At 44.1% G+C, this 17,947-nt stretch overlaps 1 protein-coding gene across 2 annotated transcripts in view; it reads left to right on the forward strand.

The window, feature by feature from the left end:
• The first annotated feature begins 7,447 nt into the window (after positions 1–7,447).
• The window catches only part of sfpq (splicing factor proline/glutamine-rich), a 28,338-nt gene continuing 17,838 nt past the window's right edge, over positions 7,448–17,947 (forward strand). For both annotated transcript variants that reach the window (XR_002469521.3, XM_021571876.3), the window contains exons 1-6: positions 7,448–8,312; positions 13,340–13,528; positions 13,732–14,033; positions 14,143–14,238; positions 17,563–17,759; positions 17,853–17,937. Coding sequence is in view for 1 of the 2 variants with exons in the window: in XM_021571876.3 (XP_021427551.1) it covers positions 7,626–8,312; positions 13,340–13,528; positions 13,732–14,033; positions 14,143–14,238; positions 17,563–17,759; positions 17,853–17,937 (1,556 nt within the window). In the remaining variant the exon portion in view is untranslated. The remainder of the gene's footprint in view (positions 8,313–13,339; positions 13,529–13,731; positions 14,034–14,142; positions 14,239–17,562; positions 17,760–17,852; positions 17,938–17,947) is intronic.

The following is a 17,947-nucleotide window of genomic DNA, read 5'->3' on the forward strand; positions in this document are numbered from 1 at the left end:
TAATCCTGCATCTCCACCATGAGTCTTTGGGTAATTAAAAAAAACTTGAGACAATAATCTCTTTAAACCTATTCCTGGGCTAAAAAGCAAAAGTATGGATATTCTCCATAGAGTATCCTTTTTAGTCCAGTGGGTAAATCTGGGTCCAGGAAACCGGCAGAGAGTGCACTGATTCTTTTGACAAGACATGAACCTTTCGCAATGCTTCAAACTCAACTCTCACAGAACACTGTTCTGGGCATGTCCCACTGGCAACTTCCTGTGCGAACTTTGAGTAACTTTCATTGCCATTCAGGACAAGGAACAGGTCATATGCAATTTCCTGGGTAATGACTACTTTATTAGTGTCCCCTTTCAACTGCCTCTGACAACAATGGTTTAGGTCTGCTGAGGCCAATCTAACCCTCCGTGTCTGGGTTACTGTCATTTCTGATTATTGGCCCAACCTTGAAATGGCAATGCTTTTAAATTAAGACTGACTGAGTGAATCACAGAGCACAATATAGTTCAAAATAGTCAAGTGGACCTGTTGGTAGTATTGATTACTTCACTGTAAAAGTCATCCCATGTCAGAAAATAATAACAAATGTTTGTTGTAATTTTGGATGTATTTAATATATATATATATATATATATATTTAACCAGGCAAATCAGTTAAGAACAAATTATTATTTACAATGACGGCCTACCCCGGTCAAACCCAGACGACGCTGGGCCAATTGTACTCCATCCTATGGGACTCCCAATCACGGCCGGATGTGATGCAGCCTGGATTCGCCTCTTGCAATGAGATGCAGTGTCTTAGACCACTGCGCCACTCGGGAGCCCTGTATAGACGAAGAAATGTTTTGAGGAAGAGATGCAGAAATAACCGAATTCGATACGTTCAAATCACGCTTATAAATTAATTACAAGGCTTGTACACTTACAAAATACAGGATTAAAGAACAACAATTGTACCAAAACAAATATAGAATAGCACTTTATTTTTTAGCAAATTCAGTATGAATAAATAAAAAAGTTAATAATTCATAGAATTATCTTATTACGACAAATCTTGATAAGAATCCATCAAGGAACCAGTCCAAAAATATATAATAAATAAATATTTAATTATAGATATAATAACTAAATAAAGGTACATTTTGCTCTCTCAAGATCTATTATTCAGTGCAAACTTAGCTCATCATAATAGTAAATACACAACACTGCAATAAATACATAACAACTCTTACAACACTGCAATTTAGCCATATAAATCAGGTTATTGCATATCATCATCTCAACATGATTTCTTATCACTAGGGCATAATATAATACACATCATACACGATGAAACTGAATGATTAATAATTGAATGATTAATCACATCAGGAGCCATGAATTGTTTGAAAGGCTGGTCATGGCACACCGACTGCCCTCTCCCAACAGGCAAAAGAAACAGCTATGTGAGAATGTTGTTCATTGACTACAGCTCAACGTTCGAAACAATAGTGCCCACAAATCTCATCACTAAGCTAAGGACCCTGGGACTAAACACCTCCCTCTGCAACTGGATCCTGGACATCCTGACAGGCCGCCCCCAGGTGATAAGGGTAGGCAACAACACATCTGCCACACTGATCCTCAACACTGGGGCCCCTCAGGGTTGCGTACTTAGTTCCCTCCTGTACTCCCTGTTCAACCACGACTGCGTGGCCAAACACGACTCCACCACCATCATTAAGTTTGCCGATGACACAACAGTGGTAGGCCTGATAGCCGACAACAATGAGACAGCTTTTGGGAGGAGGTCAGAGAACTGGCAGTGTGGTGCCAGGACAACAACCTCTCCCTCAACGTAGCAAGACAAAGGAGCTGATCGTGGACTACAGGAAATGGCGGGCCAAACAGGCCCCCATTAACATTGACAGGGCTGTAGCGGAGCAGGTAGAGAGTTTCAAGTTCCATGGTGTTCTCATCACCAATTAACTATCATGGTCCAAACACACCAAGATAGTTCTGAAAAGGGCACGACAACACCTTTTCCCACTCAGGAGGTCCCCAGATCCTCAAAACGTTATACAGCTGCACCATCGAGAGCATCCTGACCGGTTGCATCACCGCCTGCTATGGCAACTACTCGGCATCTGACCATAAGGCGTTACAGAGGGTAGTGCGTACGGCCTAGTACATCACTGGGGTCAAGCTTCCTGCCATCCAGGGCCTATATACTAGGCGGTGTCAGAGGAAGGCCCCAAAAAATTGGCAAAGACTCCAGTCACCCAAGTCATAAACTGTTCTCTCTGCTACCGCACGGCAAGCGATCCCAGAGCCCCAAGTTGAGGACCAAAAGGCTCCTTAACAGCTTCTACCCTCAAGCCATACGACTGCAGAACAATTAATCAAATGGCCGCACAGACTATTTACATTGACACCCGATCAATGATAGCAGAGTTGTTCAATTTTATGTACTCTCTACATTTCTATAAAACACAATTTTGCTGACTTGGGAGTTGGGACTATACTATGTTTTTCTCCTCTTCTGCAACAGCAGAAGCGCCAATGCCACCGTAGCACTCCGCTGAATCCGGGTGGAGCAGCTTCTGCTCCTACTACGCCCATCTGAGCATCCTCCATCACTGTGTGCTCCTCCATCAACCACAGTCTCATTTCCTCTATGGTTAATACCATGTCTGAGGTTTGGATACCTTTGTCACTTGACTTGAGTGTTTCCGTCTCTTTGTCCATATTACCCTACAGTCTCTCAATCTCTCTGAACATCTCCACATTTAGCATCTCAAGCTCCCGGTCTTTCTCTTGATGTTTCCTCCTACCTCTTTCCCACTCTCTTTGCAGAGTGGGATGATGTTTCTCCAACTCCGTCTTCATCTTCTTTAACACTTCTTTCTCTCTTTGTTTTCTTGTTCTCTGTACCAACTCATGTCTCTGAATGACCACTTGTCTTTCCTCTATATGTTCTTTCATTTCATGAAACCTGCACTTAATCTTCTCAATCTCACGGATTTTCTCAAAATATTTTCTCTTTGGAAGCGTTTTTTCATCTGTTGTCAGATCCAGCTCAATTTGCATTGTAGTTGTCTTCTGTCTGAGGTTGTTCTCAGTTTCCTCTTTAGGTTGAGTGGAATCTTTGATCTGTCTCTGCATCTCAGTCTCCACCAGTTTTTTGTGGGGCTGTCTGTATCTCAGCTCTGGTCTGTTCTTCTCTCTATCTATCTATTTGTCTACTTCAGCCATCAGTAGAGCAAGCTCATTCTCCTCATCCTCCTTTTTCAACTGTCCTACTTCCTCAATCGATTCTCTCTCCATCTTCTCTGGTGAGGTTTGTGTTGCAGAATTCACCTGCTCCAGACCTTTGTGCTCTTTTTCAATCTCTTCTGAATGCGTTTGTGTCACAGCATTCGTATAGCTCCTTTTGTCTTTACGATTGCTTTTGCTTACATCTTTTTCTGTTCCTTGCTTTACCAGTTTGACTTCCTCCATGTCTCCCCTTTCTTGTTTTGTCTCTGCCGTAGGTCATATTTCATTCTCCCCGTCCATCTCTCTACTGCCTACTGCCATTATATTGTCTGCTCCTGAGCTAAGGGTGTCTGTCTCTGCTGAAGACCACTCCAGGGTTTCCATTTTCCTCCCCTTCTATTCTTTAAGTTGAGTAATCCAGTAACCTTCTGTATCCTTTTCTCTCTGAACCTCAACCCTTATCTTTTCCATTTGATCCTTCTCCCTCTTTAATATGTCTTGCTTGTTTTGTATGTCATTCATAATCTCATCTAGCTCTTCTCTCTCTTTCTGTAACTGGTGCCTCAAGATTTCCATGCTGGTATAGTAGTAGCTGTATTTACTCCAACCCATACATTGCCCTATCGCCCAAACAGGGTCAACTACTCCACCAACACCACGACCAGCTGGCGCAACTGGGTATGGCCATGGAGGAGGTCCTCAGCGTCCTCCACTATCTCAACACCACCAGCGAGGCTCTCCATACCTCTATCAGAGGGTCTCCTACCACAGGTTGTCACAGTGAGCCAGTCCCCCAGCTTACCCAGCCATCTGCCCAGGTCAGCGATGCCCGACTGTCCCTTCCGGAGAAGTATGATGGTACTCCATCGAAATGCTGTGGCTTTCTACTCCAGTGCTCCCTCCATACCCTATCAGACGGGAGCCCCCACCATTGAGAGGTCCAAGGTTGCCACGGTTATTACCCTGCTGACCCGACGGGCGTTGGAGTGGGCTACGGCCGTCATGGAGAGAGGAAAGGAGGAGCTTGGTTCCTATAAGAGGTTCATGGTTCTGTTCAGGGTGGTCTTTGACTATCCTCCAGAGGTCAGACAGGGAGGTGAGCAACTTCTCCAACTCCAGCAGGGTGCCCGTACCGCTGCGGAGTACGCCCTCACCTTTCAGATTGTGGCAGCCTCCAGCGGATGGAATGAGCCGGCGCTCCACACTCTATTCTGGGGAGGACTGTGCAAAGAGGTCCAAACGGAGTTGGCGTGTCGGGATGACATCCACCACCACCGCAGTGAGGCTCCTGTGTGCCATCCTGGTGATCTCGTCTGGCTCTCCACCAGGAACCTACCACTCCGCCTATCCTGACGGAAGCAGAGCCCCCGGTTTGTGGGGCCCTTGAAGGTCCTCCGGATGGTCAATGAAGTAACCTATTGTCTAAAACTCCCCACCAACTGCCGGATCTCACCCTCCTTTCATGTTTCCCTCCTCAGGCCGACAGTTCCTGGTTCCCTGGCTGATGCTGTCACCCGCGACACCCGTCCGCCTCCCCTGGACATCGATGGGACTGCTGCCTATGCCGTTAGGTCCATCCTGGACTCCTGACATCGTGGGGGTCGGGCTCCGGTACCTGGTGGACTGGGGGGGAAACGGTCCTAAGGAGCGTTCTTTGGTCCTAGTGGTGGACCGCCGTCCGTACCGGAAAAATTCTAAATGACAGATAGTGACTCCTCTACTTCCCCATGCTCACCACCAGGCCTGCGACACACTAAACGACAGGCGTCACAAACACTGGAAATCTTGACCTTCAATTGCTCCACCTTCGCACTTAATGCTACCCCAGAAATCACTCCTTCAATGGTGCCGTGTTCCTCAGAGCAAAGCAAGAAACCGATCTTGCCCCGAGTTGCATGACACGGAGCGCCCGCTCCTGCTGGGCAAAATAAATACACACAAATATCACAAGTCCACTACGGGTTACCTTCACTGACTCAACTGTCCACAACTCCTTTCCCACCCACACTGAAACCACAAATGGATCCGCCAAAAGGCAAGGATCCACTTTCTCCAAAAATGTCACTCCTACTGGACCAGATTTTTCTATATCATATCCATTGATGCAAGGTTCGGGCTCCAAGCTCTTCACCACACCTTCCTTCTACTTTGCTTAACGCCCACTCATTCACTTCCATTTCACCTCTAGAATTTGACCTGCTGTACTGCTCACTCTGTTTGTACTTGCCACCAGTCTTCTTCGCCCCTGATCTCGCACACTATCGCCATCTTCATATACAGTGCATTCGGAAAGTATTCAGACCCCTTTACTTTTTCCACATTTTGTTACGTTACAGCCTTATTCTAAAAATGATTAAATAGTTTCCCCCCTCATCAATCTACACAAAGTACCCCATAATGACAAAGCAAAAACAGGTTTTTATAAATGTTTGCAAATTTATAAAATGTTTAAAACTGAAATATCACATTTACCTAAGTATTCAAACCCTTTACTCAGTACTATGTTGAAGAACCTTTGGCAGCGATTACAGCCTTGACTATTCTTGGGTATGACACTATACGCTTGTCAGACCTGTATTTGGGGAGTTTCTCCTATTCTTCTCTGCAGATCCTCTCAAGCTCTGCCAGGAAGGATGGGAAGCATCGCTGCACAGCTCTTTTCAGGTCTCTCCAGAGATGTTTGATTGGGTTCAAGTCCGGGCTCTGGCTGGGCCACTCAAGGACATTCAGAGACTTTTCCCGAAGCCACTCGTTGTCCTGTTGGAAGGTGAACCTCACCCCCAGGCTGAAGTCTTGAGCACTCTGGAGCAGGTTTTCATCAAGGATCTCTCTGTACTTTGCTCCATTCATCTTTCCCTCAATCCTGAGTAGTTTACCAGCCCTTGCCGCTGAAAAACATCCCCATAGTATGATGCTGCCACCACCATGTTTCACCGTAGGGATGGTGCCAGTTTTCCTCCAGACATGACGCTTGGCATTCAGGCCAAAGGGTTGTTTCTCATGGTCTGAGAGTCCTTTAAGTGCCTTTTGTCGAACTCCAAGTTGGCTGTCATGTACCTTTTACTGAAGAGTAGCTTTCGTCTGGCCACTCTTTTATAAAAGCCTGATTGGTGGAGTGCTGCAGAGATGGTTTTTCTTCTGGAAGGTTCTCCCATCTCCACAGAGGAACTCTGGAGCTCTGTCAGAGTGACCATCGGGTTTTTGGGCACCTCCCTGACCAAGGCTTTTCTCTCCCGATTGCTCAGATTGACCGAATGAATGATGGATGCCAGCTTATTTCATTTAAGAATGATGGATGCCACTGTATTCTTCGGGACCTTCAATGCTGCAGAATTGTTTTGGCTTGGTTTTTGCTCTGACATGCACTGTCAACTCTGGGACTTTATATAGACAGGAGTCTGCCTTTCCAAATCATGTTCAATCAATTGAATTTACCACAGGTGGACTCCAATCAAGTTGTTGAAACATCTCAAGGATGATGAATGGAAACAGGATGCACCTGAGCTCAAATTCGAGTCTCATAGAAAAGGGTCTGAATACTTATGCAAATAATGTATTTCTGTTTTTTTTTAATACATTTGCTAAAATTTCTAAACTTATTTTCACTTTGTCGTTATGGGATATTGTGTGTAGGTTGATGAGGATTTTAAAAAATGTAATCCATTTTAGAATAAGGCTGTAACGTAACAAATTGTAGAAAAAGGGAAGGGGTCTGAATACTTTCCGAATGCACTGTATATACAAGGAGTACCAGTACTGTGTAAATGTGCATGGGTATGAGGTAATTGAGGTAATTCAGCATGTACATGTGGCACTGGCAGCGGAAACTGTAGGAGGATGGGCTCATTGTAATGGCTGGAATTTAAGAAATGGAATGGAGTCCAGTGAGTGTGATGCCAGTGCAAAACCAATTAAGATAATGAAATAAATAATAAAGTGGGTAGGCAGTCTCATGGCTTGGGGGTAGAAGCTGTTCAGGTGCCTTTTGGTCAGGGACACATTTTTTAAACCTTAGACTGCAGCACTACTTGGGAGCCCAATATTCAATTTGAATGAGTGTATGAGATTATTAGACTGATAAGGGTTACACGGACCGTTAATGTGAAATGACTATGACTTACATAAAAAAATAGTTTTAAAAAAACACAAAGAAATGCTTGTTTACAAAAAATCACATCCGGAGATTCCCGATATGTAAATACTTCTGGGCGGAGATACGCATGCGCAGGTGCTATTCCTGTCTAAATCGGGAGATACGTCGACGTTATTGAATCGCCATTTTAGAAAGAAGGAGAGCTGTTTGGAACAACAGCAGTCAGTTAGCTACGTGCTTCAACGTTATAGTACATATTTTTATTTTATCCAGTGTTCCTACAACGCAGAAATGTCTCGGGACAGATTTAACCTTAACGTTAGAGGAAATAATCGTGGAGTTGGATTTCAACGCCGGGGAGGTGCTGGCCCGATGCGAGGTGGAATGGGTAACATGAATAATTTCAGACAAAACCAACACCCTTTTCAAAGAGGGCCTCATCCCGGTAACTTTGGAAAACCACCCAACCAGATACCTCAGATAACCCCTCAGAAGCCACCCGCACCAACTCTTTCCCAGCCAGGCGCTCAAGCGATTCGGCCACCACCTACTCCTGGCCCTGCGCTAACCATGAAGGGCCCCATACAGCAACAGCAGGCCGCTGCCACAGTAGCTCCGGCCGCGGCAGCAACTCCGACGGCCGCAGCAGCAGCAACTCCGAAGGCCGCAGCAGCAGCAACACCGATGCCCGCACCTCCCGCGGCCGCAGCAACAGCGCCTGCGGCTCAACAAAAAATGCAGTCCCCACCTCCGAAGCCTGTTCCTCCGAAACCCGCACTTTCATCTCCCCCACCAAACCAAATTAAAAAACCCGCTCTCTCATCTCCCCCACCAAACCAGATGAATAGGAACCAGCAAAGACCAGGACCCGGCAACGCCAATGGGAATGGGAATAAATCTGCACCCGCGAACAAAAAACCTGAACCTCAAACGCAGAAGAACACTTCAAATGAGGCCGAGGAAGCCCACCCCCCCAATGTGAGTAACGACGTTAGCCAGCCATGCTAGCTAACATTCCGTAATTCGTTTTTTAGCTACTTAGTTATTATATCTAACGTTAGATATGCAAATGTATTATGTGAAATAAAAGTGGTCCATGGCATTGGGCTAGTTAAGCGGTCCATTCACACGCTGCGGAGTTAGCCTGCTAACGTAACTAGCTAGGCTAGTTGGCTACATGGGAGGCACGTCGGCCATTTTGTGAGAATCGGGTACATTTCCACAATGTTACTGAAAGCGGATTAATAGATATGCATCCACACTACGCAAAGTTTCGAGGAAAGCCACGGTGGAGACACAAATGTAACATATTTGTGGTGCCGCGGGGAATCATTTGTTTGCAACAAAATTACACATCAATACATGGCCATTGCTGTTACACAGTGAGACAGGCAACCGGATGAAAAAAAACAAAGGAATAAGAAACAAGGCGATGAGACATTAACAGACATTCAGAAACATTACTTATAATAATTAAAGTTTAACAAGTTTGTGGGATTTATATAGTTGTTGCAGTTCAATACGGGAAAAACGCTCATGTTATTTTCCAAGACCATTTTCATTCGTTAGTATATTTGGCCAGGAAAATAATTATGTTAATATGCTAGTTGTGAATTACAAGGATGGGCATAATGCCATTTAATATCATCAAAGGTGAAGATGGATATGTTGGGAGTATTTATATACGACCATTCATGACTCAAGTCATAGTTTCCTAGAATGGTGGCATAAATGCTCAATAGATTCTCAATCAGAATATGTTTTTTAACCTTTTGTGCAAGAAATCGTAAACTGGGCAGGTGGAGGAAACTGATCAAATTGAGCGCTTTATCTTTTGGGTAAACCGGACAGTTAGGGTGAAGGGTGTCTCTTTTGACTACTTTTTAACCATTTAATCTTAACTACCCACTAACAACTCAATCAATAGCCTATAAACTTCCATGATCATAGTCTTTTCACTAATGGATGTTTCTGAATATAATGCGTTTTATTCCTCAAAATAAATATAACAGAATTGACCTTTTTGATGTTAGAAGGTGAAAAAGGACTGACTTGGGTAAATGATTCCAGTTAAAATTACAGCTGACTTAAATAAAAACAAGATAAAAAACATTCAGATGACATGGTGGGGACAATTTCAGTGAAAAACATAAGAGGGCAACAGTACTTGTGCAGAGTTTCAGAAAGACAACTTCCAAAATGGGTTAGGGTTAGGGTTATGTCATGTATCATGAAGTCACCCAGGTGTCCCACACAAGTAGCCCAAGTGGCCAAATTGGTGAAGGTATACATTTTGAAACAAATAACTACATACAAAATACCAAAATGGTATTCTAACTGGAGCAGAAGGGACAGAGGTAGAGTGGCCAGAACGTGGTGCAGTGGTGCTGTAGCCAGCAAGCTCCTTGATGAGCAGCTCTCTGAAGGCTTGATAGGTCCACACCTCCCATGCTCTTGTTGTAGTCTTTTACTGCAGTTGGATTGGGGACATTTTTGTTGGTCCACGCCCCGGCACCGTCCTTCACAAGTCTGAGGACATGATCCCCACTGAAGGACTTGTGGATTGTTGTGCACATCACCACCTCTCTGGTATCCATCCACTTTACAAACAGCAGGCCATCTTCACCGATCCATTGCATGGTCCCCCGCTCAGCCCGCTTAGGCATGTCGTTCACCTTCGGAAAGCCAACCCTGTTGGTACAAATGGTGCCACAAGCCCACACTTCCAGCTTCCTACGGTCTGCCAACAAGGGAAGGGCTTGTGTAGAAGTTATCCACAAACAGTTTGTAGCCCTTCCCTAGCAGTTGAAAATCTAATAACTCCATTAGAGTCAAAGCTAAGTCCCTTACCGGTAGCAAAACTGTTCTTCCCCTCATAGACAAAAAAATTGCATGTGTAGCCACACACAATCAGCCAACACATACAGCTTGTAACCCCACTTGGTTGGTTTGTTCCTCGTGTATTGTTTGAGGCCAATTCTGGCCTTTGCGGCTACCATCCTCTCATCTATTGACACATTCTGGGCTGGCTGAAAGTAGGTTTTGCAGGCCTCAACAATGCTGTAGTAGTAGAAAGGTTTTATTTTGCACAGTCTATCAAATGTTGCTGTGCCTCTCTTCTTGTCATTTGCTTCATCAACCTTTGGGTCACTGATGTGAAGCGCCTGTGAGAGAACCAGAAACGTTTTGCAGGACATAAGTCATGTGGAAAGGCAGTTGGTAGAGAGATTGTTTTCCAGTAGTCCCTCAGGCTTTTCAGCTTCACCAGCCCCATGTAGACAACCAGTGAAAGGTAGCAGAAAAAGTCTGACATGGATATGGGCTTCCATGCTACCCTTTTGCCTGCTTACTTCTTCTCCCCATACTTATTCGTGTTAGACACGAGCGAATCCACAACGGATTGGGTGAAAAACAGCTGAAAAAGCTGAAGGGGGCTGTACGTTGCAGTCATGTTCAGCTGAGGTCCTGGCTTCCTTTTTGGTCTAAATGTTGGTTGAGGTGGCTCCACATCATCTTCTAGGGCAGTGTGCCAACGCCCTTCTGTCCCTTCGTTAGCAGGTGGCACACTTCCCCTCCTACGCTTTGTCAGTGCCTTCACACCTCTAGATTGCCCGGGAGGTGTGGAGCCGGAGACAACAGGTTGGCACTGGGGGCTCGCATTCGGAGTCAGTGTAACTGAAAGAAAATGTTCAGTTAGAATAGTTTCACATATCAGCCTTGTATCATAATGTGCTGTTCCATTTCACTTTGGCCATTGTTGTGGGCCTGCCTCAAATAGGCAGACACGCATCTAGACCATGCTCCCTCTAATCCATAATATGTAGACTATGGAGGACGCATGGTCGCTGTGTGGGTTTGGTGTTACATTCTACTCCATTCCATTTTTATATATATATATACACACACACACACACACAGGCTATGGGTCATTCACATACATACAAACATACCCCCACCCACAACGCATAGCCAATGTGTACTTTACACATTTCATTACATTTTTATATATTGCAAATAAAATGTTTTAAAAAATCACAAACAATATTTTATATTATTAATTTCAAACAACGACATTAGCCTGAGAAGAACTTACCAGTCCAAAACAATGTCCTCTCTGTTCAACAAATATGCTTCCATTTTGGAGTCATAGCTATGGTCGCTAACTGAATCGTCTTCCAAAAGCAGATCTGTTTCTCTATCACGATCAATTTCCTCTATAATTTTGTCTACACTCGTATATCTAGTCTTAGATTGAGCTTTCTGATTCGCCATGATGTTCGATATATAAACAGCTGAAGATGCGCGTTATTGAAATAGTGCTGTGCGTAACAAGCTTGGCTCCTTCCAGTATGAATCTTCAATGGCGAATGACCGTCTTTACGCAGGAGTTTACTACATGGGTTGGTCTTCCAACACAACCATTACATATTACCGTTTACCTCGGCTCATTGGCTATCTACCCAGCTAGATTTCAAGACGATCAGCGGTCATTGGGTTAAAATAGTCAATCAACGAAACAGCGGTCATATCATTGGTGCACAATGATGTCATTACTTGTTGTCTTCAAATCGGTTTCTTTCAGTCAATACGTCCCGCGAAATGACCCATCAAGTTTGGTTGTTACAAATAAACCAGTTGATTGCAATGAAACCAAACATGACTGGATAAAGTCACGTTTTGTGTGTGTATTTACATCGAATGTGTCGTCAAATTGAATGAGGCGGAATTCACGACACAAGCAGTACACAAAATGTTTTGTGTTAGGCTATAAAAATTGTTTTTATCAAACAAAAGACCATTCATTGTGTAACAATGAGCATTGGGATTGCAAACAGGACGATTGTCAAAGGTAAACAATTTATTTTATTGAAATTTGTGATTGGTTGAAATAGTTCACTCTGTCCTCAGATAATCGCATCGTATTCTTTCGCAGTAAATCCTTTTTTTAAATCTGACAACACAGTTGGATTAAGATTCTAGGCTTTCGAACCATGTGAGACACTTGTATTTTCATTAATGTTTAATATAACTATTTATGTAGGGATCACCGTATGTTGTCGAATTTAATCCCGCTAATGGGTTCGGTGCGCAGAGAGGTTTAAAAAATTCTCCCCGAACCCAAAAGTAGAGTTCTAAATAAAGTTGTGCTCTAAAGTGTCAAAGGCCCTTAAAAACATAACTCCATCTTCTATGAACTGTTCTAATTTATTTATTTAAATTGACTAAGTGAAATTGTTTCAATTGTTGCACGTTGTTTATTTTCGTTCACTATCAGAATCTGCTCTAGGCTTAACAGAGTTTATCAAAAAAGGAATCGAAGTCGCCTTCTGGTAGATGAGGTTGATACAGTGAAAGTGTATTTAGTTATTAATATTAATTAGTTATTGAACTTAACTCAACTTTCTAGAGTTTTTCCCTGTTAATAACACTATCAACGTTTCCCTTTACTGTGGCAATTGTGATCGAATCAAAACAATATTAGACACTTTCTCAATGCAACAGACCAAAACAAACTATGCAATAGATTTTGTTGTAGGCAGAACACGTCGTAGTAGGATTCTATTGTATTGACACGCACTACTCCGGCCATTCTCGACCCAGACCTGTGCAGCATAACCAATCAGAGCTGCTGTAGGCCTGTATGCAAATAGACCATTGCCATTTACTTTGAACTGGACTGTGTTTACAGCTGTGGTCGTGAGTAGATAAACTTGTTTTGAGATCAAAGCAAGAGCTGCATATAGCCATTTGCACATTTTGTGCATATCCTTTGCTAGTTAGTGAGTTATTAGCCCAGTTATAGATCATTGATAGTCAGCAATAGGGGAGTGATTGCTTCCAACAAGAGCACGAAATGTGTACATTTCTAGACATTTGAAAAGCGAGTCATCAGGAGCGACATAATCACCTAATTAGTTATGTTCTAGTAACATAATATCAAGGGCATTTGTCAGGCTAAACATTGTAGTTTTGGAATCTGAACTGAACGTTGTATCTGTCTGTAGGAGTTGAGAGCGACATTGTCCTCGTTGCGCAGACCTGGCGAGAAGACATACACTCAACGATGCCGCCTTTTCATTGGAAACCTTCCCAACGATATCTCAGATGACACATTCAAGAAGCTGTTTGCAAAGTATGGCGAGCCCAGTGAGATTTTCATCAACAAAAACAAAGGCTTTGGCTTCATACGCCTTGTAAGTGCACTACACTAGTTAACATAAACATTGTCCTTTTGGTAGTTATAAATGTTGTAATTTTTGGTCTTTAATGCCTTGTCTAGGGTAAACTGGACAATTAGGATGAATGTTGTCGCTTTTGAGTACTTTTTAACCATTTAATCTTAAAACTACCCACTAACAACTCAATCAAATTAAAAGCCAAATTTCTACCATTCCAGGAATCCCGTGCATTGGCTGAGATAGCTAAAGCTGAGCTGGATGATGTACCCATGAAAGGCAGACCGCTTCGGGTGCGCTTTGCAACTCACTCGGCTGCACTGTCTGTGAAGAATTTATCACCTTTTGTTTCCAATGAGCTACTGGAGGAGGCCTTTTCCCAGTTTGGAGTGGTGGAGAGGGCTGTGGTAATTGTAGATGATCGCGGGCGCTCCACTGGCAAGGGCATTGTCGAATTTGCCTCTAAACCTGCTGCACGAAAGGCACTAGATCGTTGCAATGATGGAGTCTTCTTGCTCACCACGTAAGTGATTTACATGAATTTGGTACCATTCAGTAGAACATGAAATACAAATGAATCTTTCCCCTAAAGGCTCACATGCTGTAATTAATTGGTACTTTTGATGTCTTAGGTCACCTCGTCCAATTGTCGTTGAGCCCCTTGAACAATACGATGATGAGGATGGTCTGCCAGAAAAACTGGCACAGAAGAATCACAACTATCATAAGTAACCCTCACCTCATATAACTAAATAGCCTTAAATCAATAGCATATGGCTTTTTGTATTTTCTTATCTCCCCCCCCCCCCCCCCCAGCATTCCTTTGATGTTCATATTGAGGTATTTATTTTTTACATTGGAAAAAATGTATTCAACCTTTTTCACTAGCAAGTCAGTTAAGAACAAATTCTTATTTACAATGGAACAGTGGGTGAACTGCCTTGTTCAGGAGCAGAACGGCAGATTTTTACCTTGTCACCTCGGGGGATTCAATCTAGCAACCTTTCGGTTACTGGCCCAATGCTCTAACCACTAGACTACCTGCCACCCTGCCCCCAAAGGTATGGAACTGTAGCTATTGTAGCTAGGTGCTTTCCACAGAGCATGAAAATTACACTAACACCATCAGTCCCAAGATCCGAGCAAAAATCTGCTAACTTTAATTTATATACATGTCCTATCCTAATATCTAGCATCAAAATGAAGTGTTTTACAATTTCATTTGCAGTACAACCAGGGCTACAAGTTGATTTTATGAGTTAAATTGATGAATGTCAAATGAGGTCCGCCAAAGCATAAATAATGAATTTATGCGAATGCTCACTGGGAAACTAATATCCAACTAGTCAGTGACAACTGTTTGGCATTTGTGATAGCAACTATGTGCGCTTATACAGTGCATTCGGAAAGTATTTAGACCCCTTGACCTTATCAACATTTTGTTACGTTACAGCCTTATTCTAAAATGGATGAAATAATTTATCTTCCACCTAAACACAATACTCCATAATGACAAAGTGAAGACAGTTGAAGAATCAGGAGGATGCAATTGTCAGATTTGCCAAATGGAGGGTGGGGGAGACCTTTGTATGCATCTCCGTGTGTGGAGTAAAGGTGGTGTATGATTTTTTTTCCCCCCCAAGGTTGCACAAAATGTGGTGACACTGATTAAAGTTTGCCTGCATTAAAGTCCCCGGCCACTAGGAGCGCCGCTTCTTGGTCAGCATTTTCATCTTTGCTAATGACCTTACAGCTTCTATCCCCCGGTTGGTAGGATGACCTAAGATTATCAATTTTATTTGCCATTGATTGCAGATTAGCAATCATGATAATTGAAATTGGGCTCAGGTGCATCCTGTTTCATGATGTTTCCACAACTTGATTGGAGTCCAACTGTGGTAAATTAAATTGATTGGACATGATGGAAAGGCACACACCTGTCCTATATAAGATTCCACGGTTGACAGTGCATGTTAGAGCCAAAACCATGCCATGAGGTCGACGGAATTGTCCGCAGAGCTCTGAGACAGGATTGTGTCTGCAGCATTGAAGGTCCCCAAGAACGCAGTGGCCTCCATCATTCTTAAGTGGAATAAGTTTGGAACCACCAAGACTCTTCCTGGAGCTGGCTGCATGGCCAAACTGAGCTATTGGGGGAGAAGGGCCTTAGTCGGCGAGGTGACCAAGAACCCTATGGTCACTGACACAGCTCCGGAGTTCCTCTGTGGAGATGGGATAACCTTCCAGAAGGACAAGCATTTCTGTAGCATTCCACCAATCAGGCCTTTATGGTAGTGGCCAGAAGGATGCCACTCCTTAGTAAAAAGCACATGACAGCCAGCTTGGAGTTTGCCAAAAGGCAACTAAAAGACTTAAACAAGATCTTCTGGTATGATTACACCAAGATTGAACGCTTTGGCCTAAATGACAAGTGTCACTTCAGGAGGAAACCTGGCACCATCCCTACTGTGAAGCATGGGGGTTGCAGCATCATTCTGTGGGGATGTTTTTCAGGGACTAGGAGACTAGTCAGGATCGAGGAAAAGATGAAAGGAGCAAAGTACAGAGAACTCCAGAGCGCTCAGGACCTCCGTCTGGGGTGAAGGTTCGCCTTCCAACAGGACAACGACTGTAAGCACACAGCCAAGACGATGCAGGTGTGGGTTCAGGACAAGTCTCTGAATGTCCTTGAGTGGCCCAGCCAGAGCCCGCACTTGAACCTGATCAAACATCTCTGGAGCGACCGGAAGATAGCGGCGCAGCGACGCTTCCTCGTCCAACCTGACAGATCTTGAGAGGATCTGCAGAGAACTGTGGTGTGCCAAGCTAAGATGTCAAGCTTGTAACATCATACCCAATGAAAACTCAAGGCTGTAAGCGCTGCCAGAGGTGCTTCAACAAAGTACTGAGTAACTGGTCTGAATACTTCAAATGTATGATCATTTTTTTACTTGCAAAAATGTCTTAAACCTGTTTATGCTTTGTCAATATGGGATATTGTGTGTAGATTGAGGGGGACATAACTATTTAATACATTTTAGAATAAGGCTATAATTTAACAAAGTGGAAAAAGTGAAGGTGTCTGTACTTTACGAATGCACTATATATTATGGACACAATGTCTTCCAATGATATTCTATGTAGAAAAAAAACAACTTCAAACAACTCTTGTAGTTTGTGAGTGCCATAGAGCAAAACATGTTACATGTTTGTAAGAGTGTCTGCTTTTCATAGATGGCTTTTAAGTTTGTATAAAAGACCCGGCCTGGGCCTCTTCAGGATCTGCCCTTGTCTCACCAACACCACTCTAGCTCAGCCCCCCGTTAATTACGCATGCCTACTATCCATGGATTCAGAAGAAATGGACGAATCCAAAAGTTTGTAGCTCAAAAACACAATGTTTAATGGGGGTTAGAAGTCAAAGCACTCCTCCCGAGTGGCACAGCAGTCTAAGGCACTGCATCCCAGTGCTTGAGGTGTCATTACAGATCCCGGTTCAAAGCCGGGCTGTAACAGCCCGGCCCTCGACCGGGAGACCCATGAGGCGACGCACAAATGGCCCAGCGTCGTCCGAGTTAGGGGAGGGTTTAGCTGGCCGGGATGTCCTTGTCCCATTGCTGTAGCGACTCCTGTGGCGGGCTGGGCGCATGCACGCTGACACGGTTGCCAGATGCATAGCGGTCGGGTCGTGGCAGTGGCAGGGTCGTGTTTTGGAGAACCAATGACTCTCTAGCTTCAACTCTCCCGAGTCTGTACGGGAGTTGCAGCAACAGGACACGACTAAGTGCCGAAGTGGATATTACGAAGTTGGGGAGAGAGTGGGGTAAAAAGTATCCTCCCCAAAAAAGTCAAAATGTGCCTGCAGTACAGTGGGTACTCATTGGGCTAAAGTCACTGGGTAGTGTTTACCAGAGGTCGGGGGTTGGGTTAGCAGATACCACACAGTTAAAGACCCATTGCGGTTGATTTTTCAGAGAATGATTACCCCTCTTGAGTACCACTTTTTGTTGTATGTCTTGATTACAAGTTGGTTTCTATTCTAACACCTGCAGGGAGCGGGAGGAGCCTCCCAGGTTTGCCCGTCCTGGCACTTTTGAGTTTGAGTACTCTAAGCGTTGGAAGTCCCTGGACGACATGGAGAAGCAGCAGCGCCAGCAAGTGGAGAAGAACATCCGCGAAGCCCGTGAGAAACTGGAGGGCGAGATGGACGATGCTTTCCATGTGCACCAGGCCAACATGATCCGCCAAGGCAAGCTTAACTGGACCAGAGACAACCCCTTCTCAAAATGGAAGGCTAGTTAGATGTTGCTGTGTCTTACATGTATGTTCGTACACTGTTTAGATCTGCTGAGGCGTGAGGAGGAGCTACGACGCATGGAGGAGATGCACAGTGCGGAGATGCAGAAGAGGAAAGAGATGCAGCTCAGGTATTGAAAC

The sequence above is a fragment of the Oncorhynchus mykiss genome, chromosome 18, assembly GCF_057628025.1.
Source record: "Oncorhynchus mykiss isolate SJ-2025 chromosome 18, ASM5762802v1, whole genome shotgun sequence".
In the NCBI taxonomy this organism is placed as follows: Eukaryota; Metazoa; Chordata; class Actinopteri; order Salmoniformes; family Salmonidae; genus Oncorhynchus; species Oncorhynchus mykiss.